We start from the raw sequence: 16931 nt of genomic DNA, 5'->3' as shown, positions 1-16931 counted from the left end.
TCATCTGACACTTTCTTTAGCATAAACATAAAAGCAGTGACCTTAAAATTGTATTTTCTTCCTGCAATCCTAAGGAAAAAAATTATCAACATTCAGAAGTAGATCTTTTTCTTATCTGGAGAGTAAGCTTTCTCCACGTCCCCTGCGATAGCCCACCACCTTTCCAGACCTGGGCAATTCCTGATTCTCTTTTCGGAGCCTGGACAGTGTTGAGCAGGATCTCTGGGATGCAGACCATCTGCATCCGTATGTGGCCCCCAGAGCAGACCTCAAGACCTCAGCTTCTCACAGCCACCAGCCCCAAGAGCCCAGAGCTCACCAGGTCAGCGTGTAAGAGATTCAAATGTACCACGGTTCTGTTTCTAACCTGCACTTCTGCTGCAATATGAACAGTACTGCAGAAAGAGTTCTCATGATCTTTTGTTAACCTTGAACATGCCATGCAGGGAACTATTACTTCAATAACTGCATAGTGTTAATATGTGGGGGGAAAAATCACCTGTTTAATGCAAAGCTCTCTTCTTGGCTCCTGGGAGCAATTTTTTCCATCAATGTATCTGTCCTCAATCCAGAGCTACTCTGACTGGTATGTATAGCAGTAGGAACCATAGGATCTGGTTTTGTTTTTCAGAACTCCCATTTAGGGAGAATTAATTTTTCATCCAAAAATTCACTTGGAAGAGGAAAGACGAAAATAAGCCCATGCCTCATAGAAAAAACATTATCAAACAATTTAACAATCTTACAAGCACCTCAGGATACTCTGCTGGAAAAACACAGGAACCTTTCCGAACAAACTTTATTAGGTTGAGAGAAGGAAAAATGGAGTTATTTTCAACAAAACAAAACCCTCTTTATTTTTCTACTGAAGCAGCTATAAGTGTGCGTCTCTCTGAAGAAACATCCCTGTTCCCCTGAGATATTCTACCAAGCAGGTACGCAGGCACAGTGCTCCCCCTCATCTGCTGAATCTCCAACGAGAAAAGGAACGCATGAGTGAGACTGCTGGGACTGAGAAATCCCTGGGCAGACACAGCAGACTTAGGTGGAAAAATGGTTTGAGCTTATGAGAATCACAAGGGAGATGAAAATCTTCCACGCTTTCTCAAAGATAAGCAAGAAAGAAGCTACAAATGAAAATAAAAGCAGCAATGAATCCAATTTTAGAACATTTTTTTCCACCTCATGTTTAGTGATGACATGATACTAAATTAAATCATGTATGAAGCAGACTGAGTATAATCATTGTTCTATTTACTTGTGATAACGCTAGAAATCTCTTGAGTATCCCAAATCCCTAAACATGCAAAATTAGGACTCACAGTAACTTACACACGGGGCCATGTGACAACCCTGCAGAGAAATGCTGTTCAGTGCGATCAGCTAACAAACCAACTGACTAAATTGGATCTACTGTGATCCGAGAGAACAAACAAAAAGGAACAGTGTACTATCAAATACACGTGTTCAAAGACTTGTCCACGATCATGAACTGAAACAACAGTGGAAATCAACAGCTAGAAATGTTCAAGAGAAGACGGAATACCAAACTTGGAATTATCACATTTTGGATGACAGTATCGTACTTCTTAACAGTACAGACCTGGAAGAGCTCATCAGAAATTCACCTGACATGTTCTATTTCACAACTGAAAACAGAAATCAGAGGACCACAAGAAGAAAATGGCACTGTAGCAGAGCTCCAAAGAGACATATATTCACCACATGAGTCTACAAATGACATGTGCATCACTGGCAACATCAGTGCACTGCTTAAGAAAGGAGTAACAGAGCCACGCAGGTCACTAAGAGTAGTAAAATTAGGTTCTTGGAGAAAAACAATTCCAACAGAAGTTAAGTTCTCTGACTCTCCATTACCCAGACCACTGTGATAAAAATTAATACACAACTGGAGGTGAAAATATCAAACATGATAAACATGGGAAAATGTCACAACAAGCCTCTTTCAGACACTGTCCTGAACACAGAAGAGCCCATTTCTGTTTTCTGCCACAACCTACCAGCATCGCCTGCCGAAGCAGGCAGGCTGACGGGCACGCATTCTAGGATGTGTGCTCTACTCGTGATGACAAAACTGAGCTGTGAAGACTGACAGGCATTTAAATGTTGCTGAAGCCCTTTCTTAGTGGTCCCTTCAACCGTAATGAACTGTGACAAGGTAAATACTCATACTGCTGTTGTGAAAGGGGCCAACTACTCATCCTTTTTACCTATTCCAACACTTCAATGGGCTTAAAAATAAGAGACCTGGTTATGTTTTACTTTGGTAAGTCTTAATCATTATCACGTACATCTTTTTATAAATCCACGTGACACAGGGAATCTAAACTGGGAAGCTACTGAAGTTAACTATCTAATGACCTATATCATTTAAAGGTGAGGCAAGTAAGGAGGGAGGACTACTTATCAAGAGCAACTGAAGAAACAAAAAAAAAATCAGGAGGGAAAAGAAAATAGAAGGTATTGAAAACAAAAGCTATCAGTTCATTTTTTTACCTAACAGATTGGCAGTAATCCTGAAGTTTGATAATCTTGGCAAAGATATGGGGAGCCAGACTGTCATACATTGCTTGTGGGAAGGAGAAATCGGTATAAGCGCTACTGGGAGAAATCTGACGAAATTACAAAAATTATATGTATGTACATACATGATTACATATATGGATACCTCCTTTGCCTCAGCAGGCCTGCATTTGAGAATTTATCCAACAGATATGGCTGCAAGCATGCAAAATGATCTAAGTGTCAAATGATTTATTTTAGTATTGTTGGTAACAACACAAGAACTGCATCTATCAAATGCCAGTCATTAGAGAAAAAAAAGCTATCAGTTCACTTTTTGCGATTTCTTATGTCTGTCAATGGAGATTGTAACCCCCAACTGTTGTCCTCCATTGGTAAGTTTGACGTCTTTGAAGACTCAAGCCCTTTCCAAAATATCATCTAAAAGTCTGCTAAATCAAACTGTAGTTTCTGTGTCAATGTCTAGAGGTCAAGTAACTTCAACAATGTAAGTTGGAACGGCACTAGAGCTTTAAAAAGAGTTCTATTAAATATGAAAATAGGGATCTGTTAAGAAGGATATATAATGACATGGAAAATATTAACAACTAAGTTTCACGATTAGGTTGAAAAAGGAGGTTACAAAGCAGCATATATTCAAATTTTACTTTAGAAAACTAAATTTTCATGAAACAAAGATGAACAAATATGCAAACAGTGATTGAATATTTGCAGTGGGAATAAAGGTAATTTAAATTTTGTTCTTTTTAACTATTTGAATTTTTTATACTGTCTACAACAAACATTTGTAATAAGAAAAACAAAGGGATGGAATTTTTTTTTAAAGATTCGGCAACTGCTACAGTTATTATTTTTAAAGTGGGGTGACATCTTTAAGTCAGTGAAAGAAAAAACTGTCAACCTAGAACTCCTTACTTAGTGAAAACATCTTTCAGAAACAAAGGTGAAATAAAGACTTTGGCAGACACACAAAAGCTGAAAAAAAGGAATTCAGATCTATACCTGAAGAAATGTTAAAGGAAGCCTTTCAACTAGAAGAAAAATCATACCAGACAGAAACCTGGGATTTAACAAAAGATATAAAGGGCATCGGAAGTGATAACTACATGGGAAAAACAGAAGATATTTTTCTTCTTAGTTAAATCTGTTTAAAAGATCAACTGTTTACCCCCAACATATCATGAGGTTTATAACACAGGTAGAAGTAAAATATACAACAACAGCATGAAGATGGGGGAGGGAAGAAACAGAAGACTACCATAAGATTCTTATACTATTTATTAGTAGTATGGCACCTGACAATACTGTGGTAAGTTAAAGATGTGTGCTAGAAACCCTAATGTAACTGCTTACACACACAGAGCTATAGCTAATAAGCTGTCAGAAAAGATAAAACAGAACAAAACAAACAAACAAACAAACAAAACAATTCAGTCAAAAGTAAGGCTGAAACACCTCCTGGGGAGTGGTGGAAATGTTAGCTATCTGGATTGTGGTGGTAGTTTCATTGGTGTATGTATCTATCAAAATTCATCAAATTGTACATCTGAAATATGTGCAGTTTATTGTACAGGAATCATACCATATTAAAGGTGTTTAAAAAAAAAGGCAGAAAAAAGGGAAAAAATGGAACAAAGAACAAATTAGGACAGATAGAAAACAAACAGCAATATGGTAGATTAAACCAAACATGTTAATAATCACGGTACATGTAGATGATCTAAGCAATTCAGTTAAGTCACAGATTGCCAGACTGGAAAAAAAAAAAGCAAAGACCCAGCTATATGCTGTCTCTAAGAAACCCATCTAAGATATAAAGACACAAAATAAGTCCAAAATAAAAGGAAGGAAAAAAGATATACCACACTAGCACTAAACAGAAAAGGCTGGACTAGCTACATTAATAAAGGAGATAGATTTCAGAGCAATTAATCTTATGAGGGAGAAAGAGGGTCATTTTTTAATGACAAAGTGGGTCATTTCAATTCAAAGAATGTAACAATCCTGAACATTTATGCAACTAATAGCAGAACTTCAAAAACAGACAGGACTTTAAGAACAATAAGCAAATCTAGAACTATAGCTAAAAATAACGAACACCATTCTTGTTATTTGATCGAACAAGCAGACAGAAAATTATTAAGAATGTAGAAGACTTGAACAACCCTATCAACCATCTTAACTTAATCGACAAAATAGAATACTCCAACAAACAAGAACAGAATACATGCTCTTTTGAAGTGTGCACAGAACATTTACCAAGATGACTGATAATCTAGGTCATGGATTGGCAAACTATACACCAAAAGCCAGGTGCCTGTTTTTGTAAAAAGTGTTGTACTACCACAAAGCCATGCCCATTCATTTACATTTTGTCAGTGACTGCATCAGGCTACAGTGGCAGAGCTGAGTAGCTGAGACAGAGACCATATATCCCACAAGCCTAAAATATTTACTATACGGCCCTTAAAAAAAAATCTTGCTGATCCTAGTTCACAGAAGAAATCAAAATAAATCTAAAAGAATTCAAGTCATACAAAGCATATTCTCTGACTACAATGGAGTTAAATTAAAAATTAGTAACAAAAATATCTAGAAAATGTCTAATTATTTAGAAACTAAATAACACACTTTTAAATAACCCTTAAGTATACCAAAAAAAACCACAGGATAGATTCAAAAGTACTTTTCATTCAGTTTGAACTGAATGAAAAGGAAAACATATTCAAAATCTGTAGAATGTAGCCAAAGTAGTTCTTAGAGGAAAATTTATAGTACCAAATTCTTATATTAGAAAAGAACACTCTCAAAGCAATGACCTTAGCTTCAACCTTAAAAAACTAGAAAAGAGGAAACAAAACCCAAAGTAAGCAGGAAAACGAAATTATTAAGGCCAAGTTAAAAAAAATAAATAGGAAAACAAATCAACCCCAAATCTGGTTTGAGATCAATAAAACTGATAAACCTCTAGCTAGACTGATGAGGAAAAAAAAAAGATACAAATTACCACTAACAGGAAAGAAGGAAGTGAAATCATTATCAATTCTATACACATTAAAAGGATGGTAATAAGTGACTGTTACAAAAAATTTCATGTCAATAATCTGACAAGTTTCTTGAAAGGCACCAACTACCAAAGTTCAATCAAAATCAGATAAGCTGAACAGTCCTATATCTAGTTAAAACACACACACACATACACACACACACACACACAAAACCAAAAAAACCCCAAACCCTGAAAATTCCAAGCCCAGATGATTTCACTGGGAAATGAAGAGGAATGAACACTTCCCGACTCATTCTATAAGGCCAGCATTACTCTGATACCAAAATGGAACAAAGAAATTACAAGAAAAGAAAATCTACAGACCAATATCCCTCATTAAGACAGGTGCAAAAATTCTTAACAAAATTTTAGCAAATTGAATCCAACCATATAAAAAGGGCGATACATCACTATCAAAGATGAGTTTAACATTAGAAAACCAATCAATGTGACAAGGGTACCAAGACAATTGAAGAGAAAAAATAAGAGTCCTTTCCATAAATGGTGCTGGGACAACTGAATATCCACATGCAAAAGGACGATTTTGGACCACAAAGTCACACCATTTACAAAAATTAATTCAAATGGATAAAGACCTAAATGTAAGGGGTAAAACTATAAAACTTAGAAGAAAACACAGAAGTAAATCTTTATGACCTTGGATTAAGCAATGGTTTCATAAATACATACCTATTTTTAAGACACCTATAGCATAAGCAACAACAAAATAAACTGAATTTCATCAAAATTAAAACCTTTTATGTTTCAAAGGATATTATCAAGAACGTGAAAAACCACCTAAACAACGGGAGAACGTATTTGCAAATCATATGTCTGATAAGGAACTTGCATTTAGATTACATAAAGAATATGACACCTCAACAACTAAGATAAATTACCCAATTTAAAAAATGGGCAAATGATCTAAACAGACATTTCTCTAAAGATACAAATGGACAATAGCACAAGAACAGAGGCCCAAGATCATTACTCATAAGGGAAATGCGTATCAAAACCACAATGAGATACCACGTAACACCCACTAGGAAAGCTATGATCAAGAAGATGGACAAAAAAAGTGTGGCTGAGGAGGCAGAGAAACTGGGACCCCATATGCTGCTACTGAGAATGTAAAATGGTGTGGCTGCTTTGGAAAACAGTTTGAACTATGTTTAGCTGAAAAAGCTAAACGAGAATTACCATATGGTCTAGCAATCTCACTCCTAAAACATTAACCAAAATAATTGAAAGCAAGGGCTCAAACAGATACCTGTACAACGTTCACTGCAGCATTACTCACAATAGCCAAGAGGGGGAAACACACAAGTGTCTGCTGACAGATGAATGGATAAGAAAAATAAGGTACATGCATACAATGGAATACTGTTGTATTCCATTCCAGCCATAAAAGGAACAAAATTTTGACACATACTACAGCATGGATAAATCTAGAAAATTTAAGTGAAATAAGCCAGACACAAAAGGACAAATACTGTATGATTCTACTTACATGAGGTACATAGAACAGGCCAATTCTTAGAGACAGAAAGTAGAAAAGAGGTTACCAGGGACTAGAGTGAGGTGGGAGTGAAGATCACTGTTTAATGGGTACAGTTTCTGTTCGGGACAGTGAAAAAGTTCTGGAAACAGATTGTGGTGAAGGTTACACAACACTGTAAATGTATTTAATGTCACTGAATTATATACTTAAGAATAGTTAAAATAGTAAATTTTATTATACATATTTTTCACAATAAACAAGAAAAAGCTTCCTAATGGTGCTTCCTGTTTCTACCATTCCCCACTCTAGCCCTTCTCATCTGTTCTCAATATAAGAACCAGAAGCTTCCTGCTAAAACCATAGGTCAGCATAACTACCTGCATTTGTCAAAGCTCACAGAAGTTTATAGCAAAAAAAAAAAAAAAAAAAGTGAATTTAACTGTGTGCAAATTATGCCCCAATATTCTACAAACTGTTAAGATTGTTTTAAAAAAGCAAACATAAATCAGATCAGGTTACTCAACATCCAGTGGTCAGCCAGGTCCTGACCGAGGCTTCCTAGACGTTCATGACAGGTACTCCCAGCCCCGCCCCAACTCTCCCTCCAGCTCCAGCCACCAGTGGCTGCCTGGCTCCTCCCAGGATCTGCCAGACAAGCTCCAGCTACAGGCCCTGTGCTTGGGGCTTTCTTCCTTAGAATATTCATGAGAATTGCTCTCTGGCCTTTTGATCTTTATTCAAATGTTGAGTGCCAAAAGCCACTGCAAGGCAGAACATTGCATAAGATGGGAGAATCCAGCTTAACGGTAAAAGAAATGCGGTCTGGTACTTCCGAGATATTTTACTCACTGGCCCTGTATGAGAAGTACGTTCCTTAGCCACCCTATTTAAAACTGCAACCCGTGCCCAGGCAGCAGTCCCTAAACCCCTTCCCTACTTTGATTTTCTCCCTCATATCCACCACCACCTAAAATCCTATATATTTTACTTACCGTCTCTCTGTGACTAGGGTAGGGTTTGGGGCTTTTTGGGGATCTGTTCTGTTACCTGCTTTATCCCCGGCACCTGGAACAGTATGTGGCATATAGAAGATGTTCATTAAGCACTTGAGGAAAGAATGAATAAATTAATGCCAAAATTCCTGAAAAGAATAATGTACCTGGTGTGTTTGGGGAAAAAAACCAACCAAAACTCGCACCGTATTTCTCACCTCATTCGGCTCTGCTTTCTTCACTGGCCACTTTCGCCAGGCCTCTAGCCACTCTGGCCTTCTCTCACCTTCACCTCGAGCACACCTCACCCTCTCCCAGGTGTAGGCTTTTACAATCCTGCACCCTCTGTTCAGAACACTCTTCTCTCTGCCCTGCCTGGCAGCTTCTGGTCACTGCACAACCTTCTGCTAAAACATCTCTTCCTTCCCAACCTCCTCGTGGGCCCTAGACTCAGACTGCCCCACTGGATGCTTTCCTAGCTCCTTGTACTTACTTCTCCTTCACTGAACTTACTACACTGCAGTTCAGTAGCTGCCGATGTGATCAGCAGCTCAGCGGCCGTCTTTGCTAAAATCTAAGTGCCGTGAAAGTGGGCACTTGGTATGTCTTACTCACTACTATATCTCTGGTACCTAGGGTATTACCATACTCATGGCAGACACCCATTAGGAACCTGCGGAATCAAGTGACTGAGCACTGGAAAGGAGTCCAGACAGTCACAGGTTTGCTCCAGATAAATGCTCTTCCTTAAAACAGGATGGTTAGTCAATGTATTTGACAGTTAAAGCCAATGAACATAAGATATACCAATGGCGAAAATATGTAAGCTCATCTTTTAATAAATCTTAAGATACTACTCAGAAAAAGTTAAATATAAAATTAAATACTTAAAATACACTTAGGAAACTACTGCTGAATAGAATCTGAAAGTAAGAAATTTTATAACGAAAGTATTTCCCTCTCAAGCTTCTTTATGGGGGGAGGTGGTAAATACCAACTTCCACTTACCAATTATGCTTAGCGTTCATCTGTTACTCAACAAATGGTTATTAAAAAGGAACTATACTCCAGGCACCCCGCTGGGCACACAAGTTAAACAACTGTAACAGAGTCCAATTCTATAGGGAAAGGAAGACAGTTTCTTCAAGATTCCTTTTGTGTGTATGTCTATTTTTCTTCAGTCAGAAAAAAGGGCAAACTCAGAATTGCTCCTTTAACAAAGCCCGTATCAATGATCAGCTCAGATGAACCATCTGAGGGAAACAAAGCTTGAGATAAGATAAAGTGAAATCACCAAGCGGTGTTTCTCCTATGTGGTTAATAGCTAAAAGACCTCAGAAATACCAGACCATGTTTCTCTCACCATTAAGCTGGATTTTCCTGTCTTATGCAACATTCTGCCTTGCAGTGGCTTTTCTTTGCCTACCCTACGCTAGGAATCTGGCTATAATTCCCAAACTCTAATGCACAGTTCTTTCCCTGGAGAGGTTCACAACCACCACAAATGCCATCTTGGTCTAAACAGCATACCAAAGCTTCAAGGTCACTACAAGATAGGAAAGTGAGTAGGCTGGTTTTTGGCTGCCAGTATGGCCCTGAGATAACTAAGAAATTCCTGGCAGTGTTGATAAATGGACCAATGAGGGAAAAAGAGAAGGCCACCGGACTAGTGAGGCAGGGCCACTCCGTAAAGCCAAAACAGAACCGTGAGCAGACCTGGGGGAAGGAAGGTGGGAGAGAGAGGACACGAACTGGAAGACACACAGGGTCTGAGGCTGCTGGTCCTGCTGTTGGACTAATCATGGGCCCCAGGCACTAACTCCCTGAATGACACTGTCCTCACGGTCCCTACGTTCAAACTGAGGAAATGTCCCTCAACTCTTCCCTATGCCACAAGGGCAGCTGGAGGGGACAGAAGAGATCCTGGCTACAAAATGCACAGAGCAACAGGGCACAGGCACAGTCTACAAGCTGCGCTGTCCAGAACAGTGGGAGCGAGTCAGTGCCTTGAATTTTAAACACAGCTTCAGACTGAAGACAAGTCAGCTCTGGCAGCAAGGATCCAGCCCTCAAACACAGCGCAGAACAGAAGCTGGAAGTCTCCAAACGGAGCTGCTGCCTTTGAAAAGGCTTTTTTCATACAAAAGGTGTAAGAAACTTGAAAGAACAGGACTGCCTGGAGAGAGGAAGGGAGGGAGGAGACTGTCAATCTCAAGATCCTCACTGGGTTTTCAGAATCGAGAGCCTGCATTAGAATTGGAGTGCCAATGCTGGAGCCCCAAGAGTATTATTAGAAAACAAATCAAAACTCAAACCCTACACCAAACCTGCTGTAATACCCTAACGTGCACCACATGTAGACTTTCACATGGCAAACAGCATACTGAGCACGTAACACCAAGACAGACTTTACTGGTTTATGACACAGCTGTCACTGCAAGTTAAAGAGGACAATTTCCTGAAAACCCAATTGTGTACCCAAGATTAGCTGTCTACTCCACCCCTCTTCTAACCTGAAGTGCTGCAGGGAAAATAGTCACTCTGTGACAACAGCAGTGCTGCTCCCTGCAGGCAGTTCCTGGCTATTACAGAGTAATTCACTGGCGTAAACACACTGAAAAGTAGGAACATACCCCATCGCTGCAGAGGGGGCTGTCGGATTATTCTTCAGTTCTTGCACATTTACCACTTGAGGGACATTCTTCAACGTTGACTCAGTCAAAGTACTTACAGCTATGTAGAGAAGAGGGAGGCACATTAATTGCAGTAAAGGATCAAAAATTCCAGCCAGGTGTAATGAGTAACTAAGACACAAACTCAAGCAGAATGCAAACTTATTATACAAAGGAGATCCAGGTAGTTCTGCAGCACTGTGTTCAGTGGAGCAGCTGGCACACTCCATTCACAGAGACTATGGGACGAGCCTTTGTGCAACTTAATCAAATGTACTAGTTTAGGAAAAAGGAACTCCTAGCCAGCTTTTACAGAGCAGAGCTGACATACTGCCGTACCATTGGCTCGTCCTGGAAAAGGGCAGAAGGAGCTACTAGCGGTGCTCAGACTGAGGACTTCTGCCTCCATCACACATTCATTCATTCAACCACCCTTTCATGTGAACTTATTATTGTTAGGTGCTGGGAGTACAATGTCTAAAATATAGTTCCTTCTCTAAAGGAGCTCACGGCTTGGTGAGATGGATACAATGAATAAAATGTGAAAAATGGAGATTGGACAAGAATGGAGGACAAGGCCAAGAGGCCCGAATTAAGGAGTGGCAACAGGGATTGATCTCACACCACTTGCCCGCTGTGGGCTTATCAGCTTTCTCTTTTTCTGTGTCTTATAATGTAAAACTGTATCCCAAGCCTTAATGACATTTCATAATTAACTATTACGAAGGCCTAAGCAAAGTTCTCAGATCTCTTGCACATCCCGGGCCAAGCTGAAAGCGGTAGCCCAGGTAGAGCGGTGGGTCTATGGAAGCTCACTTCACATCCTCCTCCAGAGACGCCACCAGGGACACCCGGCCTGGGACTGCACATACTTCATCTTTCGCATTCAAAGGTGCCTACATCTTAGAAATTTTTGCTTCCAAAAGGATAACAGAGATCACACCACCTCCTGCTGAGAGTGGAATAGTCCTAAATCCTGCCAGATTTTAAGTTTATAAATAATCAACTCAATCAGCTTGATTTTGGGCCTGTTCAGCACAATACCAAGATTCTGCTTGGTCTAAGTAATATTTAAACATCAAAGGTTTCTTATTTTTTAAAAAGGCTCAACTACCTTTAAAAGTTATTTTGCTTTTGCTCTTTCATAACTATTTTAGATGCCTTAATAAGAGTTTAATATTTAAACTTTTCTTAGAAATCTTTTATTACTATATAATGGTAATTCTTTTTTGTCTAAATTAAACCATGTCTTTTTTTAGTCTTTAAAATTTTAGTCTAAATTGATAGGTGTTCTAAGCAGTGATAAAACTAAAAAGTAGTTTTATTCAGCTAAAACAAAAACACCTGATTTAGAGCAGAGTTTCTCAGCTTCAGCACCACTGACATTTAGGGGCTGGGTAGTCCTTTGTTGTGGGGTTGTCTTGTGCATTTTAGCATTTTTTTTTTGCAGCATTCCTGGTCTCTACCCACAAAATGCCAGCAACACTGCCAACTGTTGGGGGGAAAGGGCAGGGTGAAACAGCTTCTAGTTGAGAATCACTGGCTTATAAAAACTGGTAACTAGTGATAACTGAAGTCCCAAGGCTAACTACCTAGAAATCTCAACGTAGAAAATTATGGGTAGCCACAAACCACTGACAAAATGCAGAGGTTGATTAGCTCATTAGTGTTTCCATCTGTAAAGTTTCCATCTTAAATTTGCAATCTTAAGAAAAAGCTGCACTGCAAAACAAAGAACACGGGCCAGAGTCCGAGTTTTGCTACTTAACCCTCACCTCTCCAAACCTCACATTTACTCAAAAGCAAAATGGGCATACTAAGACCCGCTGCAAAGGGTGGCCGGGATCCTTAAAATACTATGAGACAACTCTACGTTACTAGGTGATCTAACCGAAAAGAGTAATTTGGGGCATAAAGCAAACATTATTCAAAAGTAGGGATTAAGAACTCCATCAAAAAAGCCCCCACAAAACCCACTGATTTTCCACTTAACATTGAATGTGGCAGATCTAATACCGCCCCTTAAAAGAAAACATTTTCAGCCCAAGTCTCTGCCTCCTTGAACTCTCCCTTCAAAAACAGAGAGACAGCTGTCACACCAGTCTTCTCCTCTCAAGGGCAGCAGAGAGAGCCAGCCATTTCTTGGCACCAGTGTCCTGGCCTGAGACTCGGACAGCTCATGATCATAGGGGTTTTACCTGGTGCCTGACTGGCCATCTGCCGTCGCAGGGCTGCAGCGCCGGCTGCCTGGGGGGCGGAGATGGGGTGGGAAGGACCAGGTGCACCATGCTTCACAGTTTTTGTTGCAAGCATTGTGCTGTCAGCCCCTTGAGGAATGATTTTGCTAGCTGATGTAGACACTGAGGGGAAAAGAAAAATTAGGTGAGAGAATGCATCAGAGAAGAATACGTAAAAGTTAAAATGGGAAAAACTCCATGTTAGGTTGCAGGGGAAATGCTAAAATTAAAACTCTTTAAGCATTGACACAGAAAAGTATTAGCAAACTGACAGGCTGGCACCTTTCTCTTTCAAAGACGCTGTATGCAATTTGCCCGCCCACTTCTGTTAGCTAGTTCTGTTCACAGGATCGTTTCCTCCGACACTGAACAATATATAACTTTTATGCCAACACAGAGCAATGTCCTGCTCTCCTCTCATGAAATCTCTCCATTCTAGGGCCTATGTCTGCCCTATGTTAGAAGTCACTTCCACAAAGAGTCCTGATGCTCTGAACTGAAAGTGTGACAGCACCACACAGGCCACATCAGTGAGCCAGTACAGACCGTGAGCACTGTGGCAGGTGAGCTGTGCGGCAGATCATGGCGACAGGTGAGGAGCTGAAATGACTAGGACCTGAAAGGCACAAGCGGTGAGGCGGTAACTGTGAACCCTGCAGCATCGCCTCTTCCTCACAATGCCCTACCAAGCGCTTTCAAGGAGAACACACCTCTTGAACTGGTCCTCTAATTTCTAGAATACTAGTAGAAACGGGCTGGAACCCACAACTCATAGGTGCGATAGTATAAAACCCAGTTACATTTCCTTCGTGAGTTAGAAACCTCTTAGGAAGAAAAGATCACTTCCTGTCTAACTGTTTACTTACTTGATGTTCCCATCACACCAGGCGAACCATGAATCAGGTGAGATTTCGCAAAAGGAGGTGCCTGAGGCAGGAGACCGGGCTGGATGGAAGGAGTCCGAACCACCGGGGCATGCCGAGGGACCTGGACCACGGCATCGTCATCTTTACAGGATGCCCGTGTGTCTTCGCTCTCCAAAGACTGAGAAATGGATGACGTTGAGCTGACTTCATCCAAGTCTTCGTAGTATCTCTGAGACAGGAAGGCTGACCGAGACAGGCTGGCTACAAAGCCCCAAACAAAACACAACGTACAACTCAAGGCAAGTCCAAAAGCTATGTAATTTTCACTGTCCATAGAGAAATAGCCAAATTGTCAAATGATTTAATTACTACTGATTTGAAGTGGAAGCAGCTGCTGTTGAATGTGGGCAAAGATAGTTTTAGGTCTTTGCTCAAAGGGGCTTTGCGAAACCGAGCTGTGAAGGACAAGAACATCCTGACTGTTAAACAAAACAGTGTGAAGTGAGAGACGGAATGAACGCTGCTGTAGAGGCAGGGGACCCTGAGCCCTCACTGAAGTTCCCAGGCAGAGTAACACCACATCAGAAAAGCAACAGACAAGCTTCCACAGCAGAGTGGACAGTCACACTGCTGCCACTGCTTTCCAACACTAAACTTCTAAGAACAGGCCTAACGCAAACCAGAAAAGACAGGACATCCTCAGTCCTGAGGGTCTCTAACATTGCCAGATAAATCAAATCATTCTTTTGAATCAGATAATAGATTTTTTAAAAAATCTCTGAAATCTATCCTGACCTTCCCTAGTTTTTTCCTTCCATAAACTATGAGGTAAAGCTTTACGCCATGTTACTCTCTACCAGGAACTTCCCAATGTACATTACTGTCTGTACATTGGAAAAAGCCAAAAACCAAAGAAAAAACAGCCCTTTCTCCTCCTTAAGTTATTTAGAAGCATTGCTAATATTTACTGACTTACTTGCCCTATGGGCACATTACTCCACAAGACTTGATTTGTCATAATGTAAATGTAACATAAATGAATGCAACTGAAAACCAGTGCCGTGTACTTGGGCGACTGCTAGGTGGCACCGTCAATATGCACAGACACTAGCCATGTGCAGATATTTAGATTAAAATAATGAAAATTAAATAAATGAACACTTCAAATCCAAAGCTGCACCAGCCACCTCTGAAGTGCCCAACTGCCACATGTTAACTACTACGCTGGACAGCACTGATACAGAACACCCGCCATCAATGCAGGAAGGCCTATGGGACAGCGCTGCACCAGCACTGCATTGATTTCGATGCAAGTCAATACTCGGCAGGGTCACTTAGAAAGTCCACTCACAACCACCAGCACCGCCGGCAGAACTGCAGTTAACACTTACTGAGCACTTACTTGGTGCATCTACATTAGAAATTGCTATCACCTGACTTTATGGCTAATGCCTGGAAAGGTTAAATAATCTGCCCAAGGTCATGAGATTGGTACGTGGCAGAGCCAGAATTCAAACCAGGTGTGTATCTGACTTGACAGACCATGCTCTTATGTTATACATAAAATGCTCTGTGTTAGGTACAGTTTTGATCCCATGACCTTTGCCCCCTGGTGCCACACCCATGGTTATGTTCTGTTAGATGGTTATATTACACGGTAAAGGGATTTTGTGGACGTAATTGAGGTTATTAATCAGTTGAGCATAAACAGAGAGGACAGCTTGAATTTTCCAGGTGGGCCCAACATAAAATCTCAAGAGCCCTTAAAGGCAGAGAAAGGAAGCAAGAGAGGAAGCAGAGAGCTGTGGCAGGAAGGGAAGGCAGATGTGAAGCACAAGAAGGATTCGATGTGCTGTGGCTGGACTGCAGATGAAGGGGCCAGGAGCACACAGAAAGGAACCGAGGACCTCAGTCCTGCAGCTGCAAGGAACTGAATTCTGCCAACAACTCCAGTGAACTCAAAAGTGGAATCTTCCCCAGAGCCTTTAGATGAGAGCTCAGACCAGCCAACACTCTGACTTCAGCCTGTGAGCCCCAAGCAGAGGACCAAGGAGAGCCATGCTGCGCCTGGACTTCTGACCCACACAACAGCGTTTTAAGCCACTATGTTTGTGATAATCCGTTACGGCAGCCATAGAAAACTAATACAAACCCCACACTCTCTTAGGGCCACGCTGCTCTCAATAATTTCTCTAAAATCCTAGTTCCTGAGAGTTAGTAGCGACAAGAGATGACTCACACTCATCACCTTCAGGAACTGGATAGAGAAATGGAAATAACTATGTAACACCCAAGGTCTGATACAGCCTGGGGGGAGGGGGTCTCTCAGTTTCCTTCCTTCGTCTTTCTGATGCAATTCGTTGGATTTGGGTGGAGAGAGATCCATCAATTGAGGATCCAAGGGCCATGCTCACTTGCAGAGGCCAGGAGCCCGGACTGCTCACTGTTCCAAGGATGCTGCCTCTATAGCTGATACGTGCTGCTTCCTACAGTGATCAAGGATGCAGTTACGTTCCCAACATTTGAAAGGAGGCTCCACTGAAACCTAAAGAATCTTACTCTGCTTAAATGCCAGCTCAGATTAGGACAGGCAGAAAGCCACATAAACAGGAAAAAAAAGGGGGGCTATTATTGCATCTAGCAGTTTGAAAAATTTCAAATTCCAGGTAGACAGCAGATCTAAATTTGAAAGGCAAAACATTAACATTTCTAGACAGTAATAAAGATGAGGTGCACACATACTCTTGTTACCTAGAGATACAGACTTCTGAAACAGAACAAAAAGAACTGTATAAGAAAAGGCTGAAAAATCTGTTTTAAAATTAAGAACTTCTATTTGCCAAAAGATATTAAAAGGGTAAAAAGGCAACGAGATGCATATCTCCAATTTATATAACCAACAGAAGGCTGATATCAAGAACTTATAAAAACTTTTACAAATTAGTAAGGCAGATTATCCAACAGACAGATGAGCAAAGGACTTAATCAGGCACTTCACAAAAGAAGCTGTCCAAATGGTTATTAAACATGTAAAAAGGTTACACCAGCGTAGTTAAAAGGAAAAAGACTG

At 40.6% G+C, this 16931-nt stretch overlaps 1 protein-coding gene across 3 annotated transcripts in view; it reads right to left on the bottom strand.

Annotated features, from left to right (window-relative positions):
* Positions 1 to 16931, bottom strand: part of NUP214 (nucleoporin 214) — a 90813-nt gene that overhangs the window by 40151 nt on the left and 33731 nt on the right. For all 3 annotated transcript variants that reach the window (XM_032478679.1, XM_032478678.1, XM_014556926.2), the window contains exons 22-24: positions 13862 to 14122; positions 12957 to 13118; positions 10720 to 10819 (exon numbers count right to left, since the gene is read on the bottom strand). In XM_032478679.1, coding sequence (XP_032334570.1) covers positions 10720 to 10819; positions 12957 to 13118; positions 13862 to 14122 — 523 coding nt within the window. The remainder of the gene's footprint in view (positions 1 to 10719; positions 10820 to 12956; positions 13119 to 13861; positions 14123 to 16931) is intronic.

The sequence above is a fragment of the Camelus ferus genome, chromosome 4 (assembly GCF_009834535.1).
Source record: "Camelus ferus isolate YT-003-E chromosome 4, BCGSAC_Cfer_1.0, whole genome shotgun sequence".
Taxonomy (NCBI): domain Eukaryota; kingdom Metazoa; phylum Chordata; class Mammalia; order Artiodactyla; family Camelidae; genus Camelus; species Camelus ferus.
This window is presented reverse-complemented; position numbering and strand designations above follow the sequence as displayed.